Raw genomic sequence first — 12,644 nt, forward strand, 5'->3', positions numbered from 1 at the left:
TACCTTGTGACGACAACTTCTGACTGACCGGAAGTCAGAGCTAACAGTCACAAGCCCTCAGTGTAAGTCTATGAGGTCCTCTTTCTGGCCCTGTTCTGTCTCTCATAGACTTACATTGAGAAGGGACCTCAGGCTCACCCAGTAAACACTGGAGTGATCTGGCAGGTCACAACCTGCAGAAGAGGACTACAGCAGTGCCGAGAACAGAAGAAGAAGAGGCTGGTAATTATATTAAAAGAAGCAAGGAACTTATATTAGTGATACCAGTCCAGAGGTGAAATAAAATAGAAGCTGGGATGGCGCTTTACATTTCTATGTCAGTGTCTCTGAATACGTACTACAGAGCATTAGACATGTTTGGCTCCCCTTTAAGAGCGAATTACAATGCTCCTGTTTTTTTCTTTTGATAGGAGACAATGTTTCTTAATTATCACCTAGAATTGCTCCTTCTGCTTGTCATGAAATTCCAAGGATCTGGGATAATAACATAGATACTGTATATCTACTTAAAATGTAGGAGACTAGGTCTTCTAATAAAATTGATGTAGACTGGTGACTATACGTTTTATTTTTCATATTTAGCTGGTTCTCAATTTGCCTACAGATTGTTGGGGATCCCTCACCAATTGCAAAATAGACCTCCGAAAAGGGCAGAGCTCAGCAGACCGTGGAAGCCCATGCTTTCTATTCAATCGAGTTGTTTGCGAGTGCTGACAGGAGCTGTGCACTCCTGAGTTCTCAGGACCCATCAATCTGAAGGCACTCACTAAGCGTTCTGCAATAGATTGTTCAGTCAGCACCATGAGTCCTATTTACACTGGGTGATTCACTGTCAAAATCGAAGATCTTTGGGCACCACAAAAGATCTTTTTACCCAACGAACAAGAATTTTGCTCATTCATTGAATGATCAGTTGCCTGTTTAGACTGCATGACTATCATTAAAAAAGAATTCCTAGGAAAGAAGCATCATTTATAATTAAAATATGACCAACATATGTTTAAACAATACCCATGATACATTGAAGAAGCAGATATGTTACTAAAGAAAAGATTTAATAAATAAGTTCACCATAGATGAGAATAGCTGCACTAATTAGTCTCAGAATCTCACTACAAACTGTTAATCACAATAACAGTTGATATTTTGAGCTCAAACTGTCAGAAATGAGACTTTCAACGTGTTAATTAAATCCCAGGAAATTCTTGTAGACATTGAAACCCCAGCTTTAATTAGCATGATATTACACATATACCGCTAAAGTTTAGACAGTCTAGAATGCATTTAAAAGAAGGCTTAATTTAGTCTAACTCTATAATCTAGGTAAAAGAGATAAGAGTAACCAGAATTTGCTTACCGATGATATATTTATTAGGTATGAGGTCGGTCCAGTTATAACAAAGGGTTGACACCAGCTGATATTAACACTGTTGGGTGATGTGGCAATGACTGTAACATTTTGTGGGGGTCCATCCGCAGCTGTAAATTATATAAAGTTATAAATCTGGTTTATATAAACTATAACTTTACTAAATCAATCAAAATATTCACACTTTTGAAAATACAAAAGTGAATAAAGGCAAGCAGAAATATTAGATACCTTCAGATTTAAGAATAGTGAGAACTTTCATAATAATTTAAATATTTTCTTTGTATTTACCAAGTAAAATGCTCTTAAAATTAGGCCTTGCAATGAGAAGTATCATGAAAGCTCATTTGTATGCCACATTTATGCACAGAATGTTCTGATTAATACAATATTTTAGATACAACAAATACAATATATTGCTTAGATTTTCTATTACATAATATTAATATGTTAGCAACAGAAAGTTGTTATATTTGGGAACACATCATATAACATAGTATTTGTCACAAGTATAGTGAAATGAATTTAACAAATTATTCTTGATTGAAAGGAGGAAACTGTCACCAGGTTTTTCTATCCCTTCTGGAACAGCATAATGAAAGGGCAGAAATCCTGTTTCCAGCGATGCATCACTTACTGGGTATTAACAAAGTTGGGAGAACCTCAGAGAAATCCCTCTCTATCAAGCCATAAAACTTAGCTTTTATTAATGCTTGCTTACATTAAAACTAGATGGCAGCCCAATTCTAAAGAATCGGGAGTCTAGAATCCATATATACTTTATTTATTCAAATGTAAGAATAATACAATTAATAAATAATAGTAAGAAAGAACAAAAATAATATGCAGTATATGGAGAAAACACCAAACAAAAGTTCAAAATTGGTGTGAAAATGTCACTGAACCACTTCACAACTAAATATATATAGTTTTGGTAAATGGTATTATCATTTTTTTGACGAAATTCGGCAGGAGCTTGAAGAGCAACGTCACTGGGCCCGCCTCCACGCAGTAGAAACTTGCTGTGAGGTAAAAATTCAAAAATCACACCAAAATGGCGGGCGGAGTGTGTCACAGTACGGCACGTTTCTGATTGGTCGCTCGCAGCAGGCGGCAACCAATCAGACACTGGACACTGTTGACGTCACTTATCTCCGGACATTAGCTCCGGACATTAGCTCCGGACATTAGCTCCGGACAAAGCCACGGAAGTTGGCACAAATTGCAGGAAGTAGTATTCTAGGCAATTAATCTCCAGACATTAGCTCCGGACATTAGCTCCGGACATTAGCTCCGGACATTAGCTCCGGACAAAGCCACGGAAGTTGGCACAAATTGCAGGAAGTAGTATTCTAGGCAATTATATATTAGATGCATATTGGTATAAAATTCTTGTACCTAATCTGCCCTGAGATAATAATTATTTTAGTGATTGTCACTTCATATGTTCATTGGATAACACCACAGGGTGCCAGCATCTATATAGCAAAATAGGACAAGCAGCATTACAACTTAAGTCCATTGCTAATGTCCCATCCCCAGATGATGCCGCACATGTGGTGAAACATGTTGGGGGGACTTGTGCACAAAGTATTAAATATATTTCAGTCAGTGTGTTCAAAACTTTTTCCCCTGCGTCATTTCTCATTATTACACAACTACATTTATGGACATGTATGGTTTGATTTCTTTGCCTGTGTGGATTATTTGAGTTGTTACCGACATCTGATGAGAATTTCAGGTCAACAGCACCTTTAAAAATATATTTACTTAGAAAATTGGTGATGTGTTGTCATGGGTTTACTGTAACAGAGAGGAGCCAGAAGACCGCAGTGTCTGCTTTCTCCTACTCCTGCACTGATTAGAAGCACTTCACCTTCATATTAAATGGTGTAAATTTAGTTTAGCAGTGCCGGGGTTAATCTGCTTAGTGCAGAGCTCCTGGAAGTTTTACTGCATTAAGGTTCTCAGCTGTGCACCGTTAGCCACTCCCATATCCTATATAATCTGGGCCCTGGCTAGCACTCATTATCAGAATTAGCTTATGATGCATGGCTGGAGGTTGTTGGTGGTTGTTACTGGAGAAGGTGTTTGGTGGATTTATCTGTTACTATTGCTAGATAATTGTGTGTGTGATAATTCCCTTTCTTCTCCTACTTTGTTTATGTGTGAGTATATTTGTGTGATTGGTATTTTCTTTTAATGAATCCAGGGAACAGGGCGAGCTAGGGTGCCCCTAGTATTAGGGACAGGGAAAGAGCTTCTGGGCCTGGGACACCTGACAACAGAGTCGTAACACATGTTCAATACTTGTTCCACACACTGTATTAACTCTATTGTGCCTGGTTTCCTTAAATTATAGTTTGTAGGGAAACAAGAACTCCTTTCTTCTTCCTAACTCTCATATAGAAGGGCATATGACTGCAGAATTAGACTTCATTGTTTATTTTTATGGTTTGTAACCACAGAGACTGTATGCACAAAACAGTAGTATATTTTAATCAAGATCATTTTCAGCAAAAATATTTGTTAAAGCACTTCAAAAGAATGTTGTATTTTTATTAATTTGGTTTTTTTTTTTACCTTTAATGGGATCTCATATTGTTGCTTGATAAAAATTCAAAAATTAGGAAAGCCAAATTGCAGTGTAGCTCTACATGCAGTTTTCTTCTGTATTTTTGAAGGTATTTTTAACAACATCTTAATAGTAAAAGCAATCATTTCAACCTCATTGGATTATTTATATTCTCATAAAACAGCTTGTTCTAAATCTGATATTTGCAGATTTATTATTTCCTCTCTTTTTATGTGTGTTAAAACTGTTACAGAAAAATTGGCAGAAGTTTATAAATCATGGCAATTTACTGACTATGGATAAAACATCTCTCCTATCATAATCCAATCACTTCCGCTCATAAGTACTTTTGCCCTGGTTTCCACAATAATGCATTTACTGTAACTAACAAGCATCATTTCCTGATTAACATGCTTCTATCCTTGCACAGGAATGTGATTCTTATAGAGGTCAGGGTCATCTTTGCAATTCATCTGTGTCGTGATACAGGGGTAGTTGTAAAAGTATTCTTACTAAGCACAGGATCTGGAGAACCAATCATTCATGTCTACAGAATGAAAACTTTAAAAACAATACAGGTAAAAATTAACTCATCATTTCAGTCTCCACATCACTATAATGTGAGATATTATTTTAAAAATAACAGGTTTAGGGGTAAAGTTATTTCAATATTGTCTCTTCTCTTTCCAGAAGATGATGAAGGCATATGCACAACAGGAAGTGCGGACTAAGGGCCAAGATGAATGTATGACCGGAGTACAAGATGAAAGGCAAAGACAACTGTGTACAGGTTTATTACTGAAAATACTGGGAAAATTATTATTTTTTTTTTATTTGGAGCCATATGTCTAATTTTTTTAATTTTAAAAGTATTAATTTTAAAAATTGTATTCGATAAAATTAATTAGCTTTAGATGTTATATTTGATTCTTTTATATGTAGATATTTAAAATAGGTTGTTTAGTTTTGAAAGCTATTTTCAAATACGTTTCAGACTCTGGAATATTGAGCATGTCCATGTAGATGCTGTGACAGGGTATGCGACAGAGCAGGAAGAGACACCAGGCTGATAAAAAATCTAACAAGATTTATTGGAACAGGGAACTGAGACAACTCAAATGAAAGTAATTCTGCAGTGTCCATAAGTAGTCCACAATGAGTTCCCACAATGAGTCCACACAAAGAGGGGAACAGTTTCGGGGGCGTCACCCGGTAATCCGATGTCAAGAAAAAGACATAAATAATCATGGGATAAGTTCAATGGACCCAACCGATGAGTGACATAACACCATTCCACGTGGCAGCTTTTAATCCTCCACACACGGGCACCAGGATTTCGCCTCAGCAATAGATCCTAACCCCTGGCCCATCAACTTAAGAAGTTTCCAGAAGCTACAAGATTGTGTTGGATAAGTCCTATGCTGAGGAGAACAAAGACAGACTCCCTCCACTGGTTGTTGACTCAAGCGTGATTACATTGCAGTCCAAAGACACAGGGGAGGGACACGCTGTTACAGAAGCCAAATAATTTCAATATGCAAGTCTTCATATTTTCTATAGTTGTGCTTCAAAATAATTAAACATTTGCTGGTGGGTCCCACATGTTCATCTATATAATAGAAGTTGCAAGTGCAAATTAATGTCACATTTATACTCAGAGTGTATATTATTTTTGGTAGTAAGTGATATTGTCCAAATATTAATCTACAGGGTGGGCCATTTATATGGATACACCTAAATAAAATGGGAACGGTTGGTGATATCAACTTCCTGTTTGTGGCACATTAGTATATGGGAGGGGGGGAAACTTATCACTATGGGTGGTAAACACGGTGGCCATTTTGGATCATAGTAACATAGTAAAATAGTTAGTAAGGCTGAAAAAAGACATTTGTCCATCAAGTTCAGCCTATATTCCATCATAATAAATCCCCAGATCTACGTCCTTCAACAGAACCTAATAATTGTATGATACAATATTGTTCTGCTCCAGGAAGACATCCAGGCCTCTCTTGAACCCCTCGACTGAGTTCGCCATCACCACCTCCTCAGGCAAGCAATTCCAGTTTCTCACCGCCCTAACAGTAGAGAATCCTCTTCTATGTTGGTGGAAAAACCAACATTATTTTTTCTAATGGAAAGAGGGTCATATGACACATCAAATTTATTGACATTTTCACAAGAAAAACAATGGTTTATAACATAACTTTATTCTTTCATGAGTTATTTACAAGTTTATGACCACTTATATAATGTATTAAAAGTGCTGTCCATTGTGTTGGTTTGTCAATGCAACCCTCTTCTCCCACTCTTGACACACTGAAAGCAACATCAAAGAAAAAATGCTAGCACAAGCTTCCAGTATCCGTTGTTTCAGATGCTGCACATCTTGTATCTTCACAGCATAGACAATTGCCTTCAGATGACCCCAAAGATAATTATGGGTGCCAGGTCTGAGCATTCCTACATGAACGGTTTCCTGGAAAGTGGATTGGTCATTGTGGGCCAGTTGAATGGCCACCAAGGTCTCCCGATCTGACCCCCTTACCCTTAAAACCTTTGGGGTCATCTGAAAAAAAATAGGGGGGGAACCAACACCTTTTTTAATTATTTATTTAAATAATTTAAAAAACAGAGTGGGGACCACTCTATTCTTCATAACCAGCCATGCTGAAGCTGACAGCTGAAAGTTGCAGCCTCCAGCTGCAAGTTTTGTCTGGCTGGTTATCAAAAATACAATGGAAACCACACCATTTTTTAAAAATTATTTATGTACAACGCAGGTGCTGGCTGATGAATACTCCCATCAGTTGCTCCTGCTCTCGCTATTATTAGCAGCAGGCGTTGGCTGATGCACTTTATACCTCAGATCACAGCTGTGGGCTCACGTTGTCTTTTGGCAGTGTGGGAACCGCGGCTGTGTGAGCGGTGGTGATGAATTCACCGCCGATCAGAAGCGGTGTTTGCCACGCTGTTATGCACATGACAGAGCGACAAACACCCAGTGTTTGAGGGGGCCAAACCTGAACAGTAACACGGACTCCGTGGTGAAGTCTGAGTCAGTGTCGGTGCCCGAATAGTAGGTGTTCAGTATGGACACCGAACTGTTTGGGTTCGCCCATCTCTACTTATGACTGTTATTGAAAATAATTGTGGTTTTATTGGTCATTGATAGATTTTTTTAACCCCTTCCCGACCTGTGACACAGCGTATGCGTCATGAAAGTCGGTGCCAATCCGACCTGTGACGCATATGCTGTGTCACAGAAAGATCGCGTCCCTGCAGATCCGGTGAAAGGGTTAACTCCCATTTCACCCGATCTGCAGGGACAGGGGGAGTGGTAGTTTAGCCCAGGGGGGGTGGCTTCACCCCCTCGTGGCTACGATCGCTCTGATTGGCTGTTGAAAGTGAAACTGCCAATCAGAGCGATTTGTAATATTTCACCTAAAAAAATGGTGAAATATTACAATCCAGCCATGGCCGATGCTGCAATATCATCGGCCATGGCTGGAAATACTAATGTGCCCCCACCCCACCCCACCGATCGCCCCCCCAGCCCCCCGATCTGTGGCCCGCTCCCCTCCGTCCTGTGCTCCGCTCCCCCGTCCTCCTGCCCGCTCCCCCCGTGCTCCAATCACACCCCCCCGTGCTCCAATCAAACCCCCCCGCACTCCGATCCCCCCCCGTGCTCCGAACCACCCCCCCTGCACACCGATCCACCCCCCCTGCACACCGATCCACCCGCCCGCACACCGATCACTCTCCCCCATGCTCCGATCCCTCCCCCCCCGTGCTCCGACGCCCCCCCGTGCCCTGATCTCCCCCCCCTGTGCCCTGATCTCCCCCCCTTATACTTACCGATCCTGGCGGGGTCCCGTCCGTCTTCTTCCCCGAGCGCCGCCATGTTCCAAAATGGCGGGCGCATGCGCAGTGCGCCCGCCGAATCTGCCGGCCGGCAGATTCGTTCCAATGTGAATTTTGATCACTGTGATATAATCTATCACAGTGGTCAAAATAAAAAAACAGTAAATGACCCCCCCATTTGTCCCCCATAGATAGGGACAATAATAAAATAAAGAATTTTTTTTTTTTTTCACTAAGGTTGGAGTTAGAACTAGGGTTAGGGTTAGGGTTAGGGGTAGGGGTAGGGGTAGGGGTAGGGGTAGGGTTAGGGCTAGGGGTAGGGCTAGGGTTAGGGCTAGGGTTAGGGGTAGGGTTAGGGGTAGGGTTAGGGGTAGGGTTAGGGTTAGGGTTAGGGTTTCGGTATGTGCACACGTATTCTGGTCCTCTGCGGATTTTTCCGCAGCGGATTTGATAAATCCGCAGTGCTAAACCGCTGCGGATTTATGGCAGATTTACCGCGGTTTTTCTGCGCATTTCACTGCGGTTTTACAACTGCGATTTTCTATTGGAGCAGTTGTAAAACCGCTGTGGAATCCGCAGAAAGAAGTGACATGCTGCGGAATGTAAACCGCTGCGTTTCCGTGCAGTTTTTCCGCAGCATGTGTACAGCGATTTTTGTTTCCCATAGGTTTACATTGAACTGTAAACTCATGGGAAACTGCTCCGGATCCGCAGCGTTTTCCGCAGCGTGTGCACATACCTTTAGAATTAGGCTATGTGCACACGGTGCGGATTTGGCTGCGGATCCGCAGCGGATTGGCCGCTGCGGATCCGCAGCAGTGTTCCATCAGGTTTACAGTACCATGTAAACCTATGGAAAACCAAATCCGCTGTGCCCATGGTGCGGAAAATACCGCACGGAAACGCTGCGTTGTATTTTCCGCAGCATGTCAATTCTTTGTGCGGATTCCGCAGCGTTTTACACCTATTCCTCAATAGGAATCCGCAGGTGAAATCCGCAGTAAATCCGCAGGTAAAACGCAGTGCCTTTTACCCGCGGATTTTTCAAAAATGGTGCGGAAAAATCTCACACGAATCCGCAACGTGGGTACATAGCCTTAGGGTTAGGGTTGGGTTGGAATTAGGGTTGTGGTTAGGGTTAGGGGTGTGTTGGGGTTAGGGTTGTGGTTAGGGGTGTGTTGCGGTTAGGGTTGTGGTTAGGGTTACGGCTACAGTTGGGATAAGGGTTAGGGGTGTGTTGGCGTTAGAATTGAGGGGTTTCCACTGTTTAGGCACATCAGGGGGTCTCCAAACGCAACATGGCGCCACCATTGATTCCAGCCAATCTTTCATTCAAAAAGTCAAATGGTGCTCCTTCCCTTCCGAGCCCCGACGTGTGCCCAAACAGTGGTTTACCCCCACATATGGGGTATCAGTGTACTCAGGACAAACTGGGCAACAATTACTGGGGTCCAATTTCTCCTGTTACCCTTGAGAAAATAAAAAATTGCTTGCTAAAACATCATTTTTGAGGAAATTAAAATGATTTTTTATTTTCACGGCTCTGCGTTGTAAACGTCTGTGAAGCACTTGGGGGTTCAAAGTGCTCACCACATATCTAGATAAGTTCCTTGGGGGGTCTAGTTTCCAAAATGGGGTCACTTGTGGGGGGTTTCTACTGTTTAGGCACACCAGGGGCTCTGCAAACGCAACGTGACGCCCGCAGACCATTCCATCAAAGTCTGCATTTCAAAACGTCACTACTTGACTTCCGAGCCCCGACATGTGCCCAAACAGTGGTTTACCCCCACATATGGGGTATCAGCGTACTCAGGACAAACTGGGCAACAATTACTGGGGTCCAATTTCTCCTGTTACCCTTGAGAAAATAAAAAATTGCTTGCTAAAACATCATTTTTGAGGAAAGAAAAATGATTTTTTATTTTCACGGCTCTGCGTTGTAAACGTCTGTGAAGCACTTGGGGGTTCAAAGTGCTCACCACATATCTAGATAAGTTCCTTGGGGGGTCTAGTTTCCAAAATGGGGTCACTTGTGGGGGGTTTCTACTGTTTAGGCACACCAGGGGCTCTGCAAACGCAACGTGACGCCCGCAGACCATTCCATCAAAGTCTGCATTTCAAAAGTCACTACTTCCCTTCTGAGCCCCGACGTGTGCCCAAACAGTGGTTTACCCCCACATATGGGGTATCAGCGTACTCAGGAGAAACTGGACAACAACTTTTGGGGTCCAATTTCTCCTGTAACCCTTGGGAAAATAAAAAATTCTGGGCTAAAAAATTATTTTTGAGGAAAGAAAACGTATTTATTATTTTCACTGCTCTGTGTTATAAACTTCTGTGAAGCACTTGGGGGTTCAAAGTTCTCACCTCACATCTAGATAAGTTCCTTTCGGGGTCTAGTTTCTAAAATGGGGTCACTTGTGGGGGGTTTCTACTGTTTAGCCACATCAGGGGCTCTGCAAACGCAACGTAACGCCCGCAGAGCATTCCATCAAAGTCTGCATTTCAAAATGTCACTACTTGACTTCCGAGCCCCGACATGTGCCCAAACTGTGGTTTTACCCCCACATATGGGGTATCAGCGTACTCAGGAGAAACTGTACAACAACTTTTGGGGTCAAATTTCTCCTTTTACCCTTGGGAAAATAATAAATTGCAGGCTAAAAAATCATTTTAGAGAAAATAAAATTTTTATTTTATTTTCATGGCTCTGCGTTATAAACTTCTGTGAAGCACTTGGAAGTTCAAAGTCCTCACCACACATCTAGATTAGTTCCTTTAGGGGTCTAGTTTCCAAAATGGGGTCATATGTGGGGGATCTCCAATGTTTAGGCACACAGGGGCTCTCCAAACGTGACATGGTGTCCGCTAATGATTGGAGCTAATTTTCCATTTAAAAAGCCAATTGGCGTGCCTTCCCTTCCGAGCCCTGCCGTGCGCCCAAACAGTGATTTACCCCCACATATGGGGTATCAGCGTACTCAGGACAAACTGGACAACAACATTTGCGGTCCAATTTCTCCTATTACCCTTGGCAAAATAGGAAATTCCAGGCTAAAAATCATTTTTGAGGAAAGAAAAATTATTTTTTATTTTCATGGCTCTGCATTATAAACTTCTGTGAAGCACCTGGGGGTTTAAAGTGCTCAATATGCATCTAGATAAGTTCCTTGGGGGGTCTAGTTTCCAAAATGGGGTCACTTGTGGGGGAGCTCCAATGCATAGGCACACAGGGGCTCTCTAAACGCGACATGGTGTCCGCTAACAATTGGAGCTAATTTTCCATTCAAAAAGTCAAATGGCGCGCCTTCCCTTCCGAGCCCTGCCGTGTGCCCAAACAGTGGTTTACCCCCACATATGAGGTATCGGCGTACTCGGGAGAAATTGCCCAACAAATTTTAGGATTCATTTTATCCTATTGCCCATGTGAAAATGAAAAACTGAGGCGAAAAGAATTTTTTTGTGAAAAAAAAAGTACTTTTTCATTTTTACAGATCAATTTGTGAAGCACCTGAGGGTTTAAAGTGCTCAATATGCATCTAGATAAGTTCCTTGGGGGGTCTAGTTTCCAAAATGGGGTCATTTGTGGGGGAGCTCCAATGTTTAGGCACACGGGGGCTCTCCAAACACGACATGGTGTCCGCTAACGATGGAGATAATTTTTCATTCAAAAAGTCAAATGGCGCTCCTTCCCTTCCGAACCTTACCATGTGCCCAAACAGTGGTTTACCCCCACATGTGAGGTATCGGCGTATTCATGAGAAATTGCCCAACAAATTTTAGGATCCATTTTATCCTGTTACCCATGTGAAAATGAAAAAAATTGAGGCTAAAAGAATTTTTTTGTGAAAAAAAGTACTTTTTCATTTTTACGGATCAATTTGTGAAGCCCCCGGGGGTTCAAAGTTCTCACTATGCATCTAGATAAGTTCCTTGGGGCGTCTAGTTTCCAAAATGGGGTCACGTGTGGGGGAGCTCCAATTTTTAGGCACACGGGGGCTCTCCAAACGTGACATGGTGTCCGCTAAAGAGTGGAGCCAATTTTTCATTCAAAAAGTCAAATGGCGCTCCTTCCCTTCCAAGCCCTGCCGTGCGCCCAAACAGTGGTTTACCCCCACATATGAGGTATCAGCGTACTCAGGACAAATTGGACAACAACTTTCGTGGTTCAGTTTCTCCTTGTACCATTGGGAAAATAAAAAAAATGTTGCTAAAAGATAATTTTTGTGACTAAAAAGTTAAATGTTCATTTTTTCCTTCCATGTTGCTTCTGCTGCTGTGAAGCACCTGAAGGGTTAATAAACTTCTTGAATGTGGTTTTGAGTACCTTGAGGGGTGCATTTTTTAGAATGGTGTCACTTTTGGGTATTTTCAGCCATATAGACCCCTCAAACTGACTTCAAATGTGAGGTGGTCCCTAAAAAAAATGGTTTTGTAAATTTCGTTGTAAAAATGAGAAATCGCTGGTCAAATTTTAACTCTTATAACTTCCTAGCAAAAAAAAATTTTGTTTCCAAAATTGTGCTGGTGTAAAGTAGACATGTGGGAAATGTTATTTATTAACTATTTTGTGTCACATAACTCTCTGGTTTAACAGAATAAAAATTCAAAATGTGAAAATTGCGAAATTTTCAAAATTTTCGCCAAATTTCCGTTTTTATCACAAATAAACGCAGAATTTATTGACCTAAATTTACCACTAACATGAAGCCCAATATGTCACGAAAAAACAATCTCAGAACCGCTAGGATCCGTTGAAGCGTTCCTGAGTTATTACCTCATAAAGGGACACTGGTCAGAATTGCAAAAAACGGCCAGGTCATTAAGGTCAAAATA

The 12,644-nt window shown here is 41.6% G+C and overlaps 1 protein-coding gene across 1 annotated transcript in view; it reads right to left on the reverse strand.

Annotated features, from left to right (window-relative positions):
- The window catches only part of PTPRQ (protein tyrosine phosphatase receptor type Q), a 536,318-nt gene that overhangs the window by 177,183 nt on the left and 346,491 nt on the right, over positions 1-12,644 (reverse strand). Inside the window, exon 27 of the mRNA XM_069762319.1 lies at positions 1,358-1,479. Coding sequence (XP_069618420.1) covers positions 1,358-1,479 — 122 coding nt within the window. The remainder of the gene's footprint in view (positions 1-1,357; positions 1,480-12,644) is intronic.

This window comes from Ranitomeya imitator, chromosome 4, assembly GCF_032444005.1.
Source record: "Ranitomeya imitator isolate aRanImi1 chromosome 4, aRanImi1.pri, whole genome shotgun sequence".
NCBI classification, from domain to species: domain Eukaryota; kingdom Metazoa; phylum Chordata; class Amphibia; order Anura; family Dendrobatidae; genus Ranitomeya; species Ranitomeya imitator.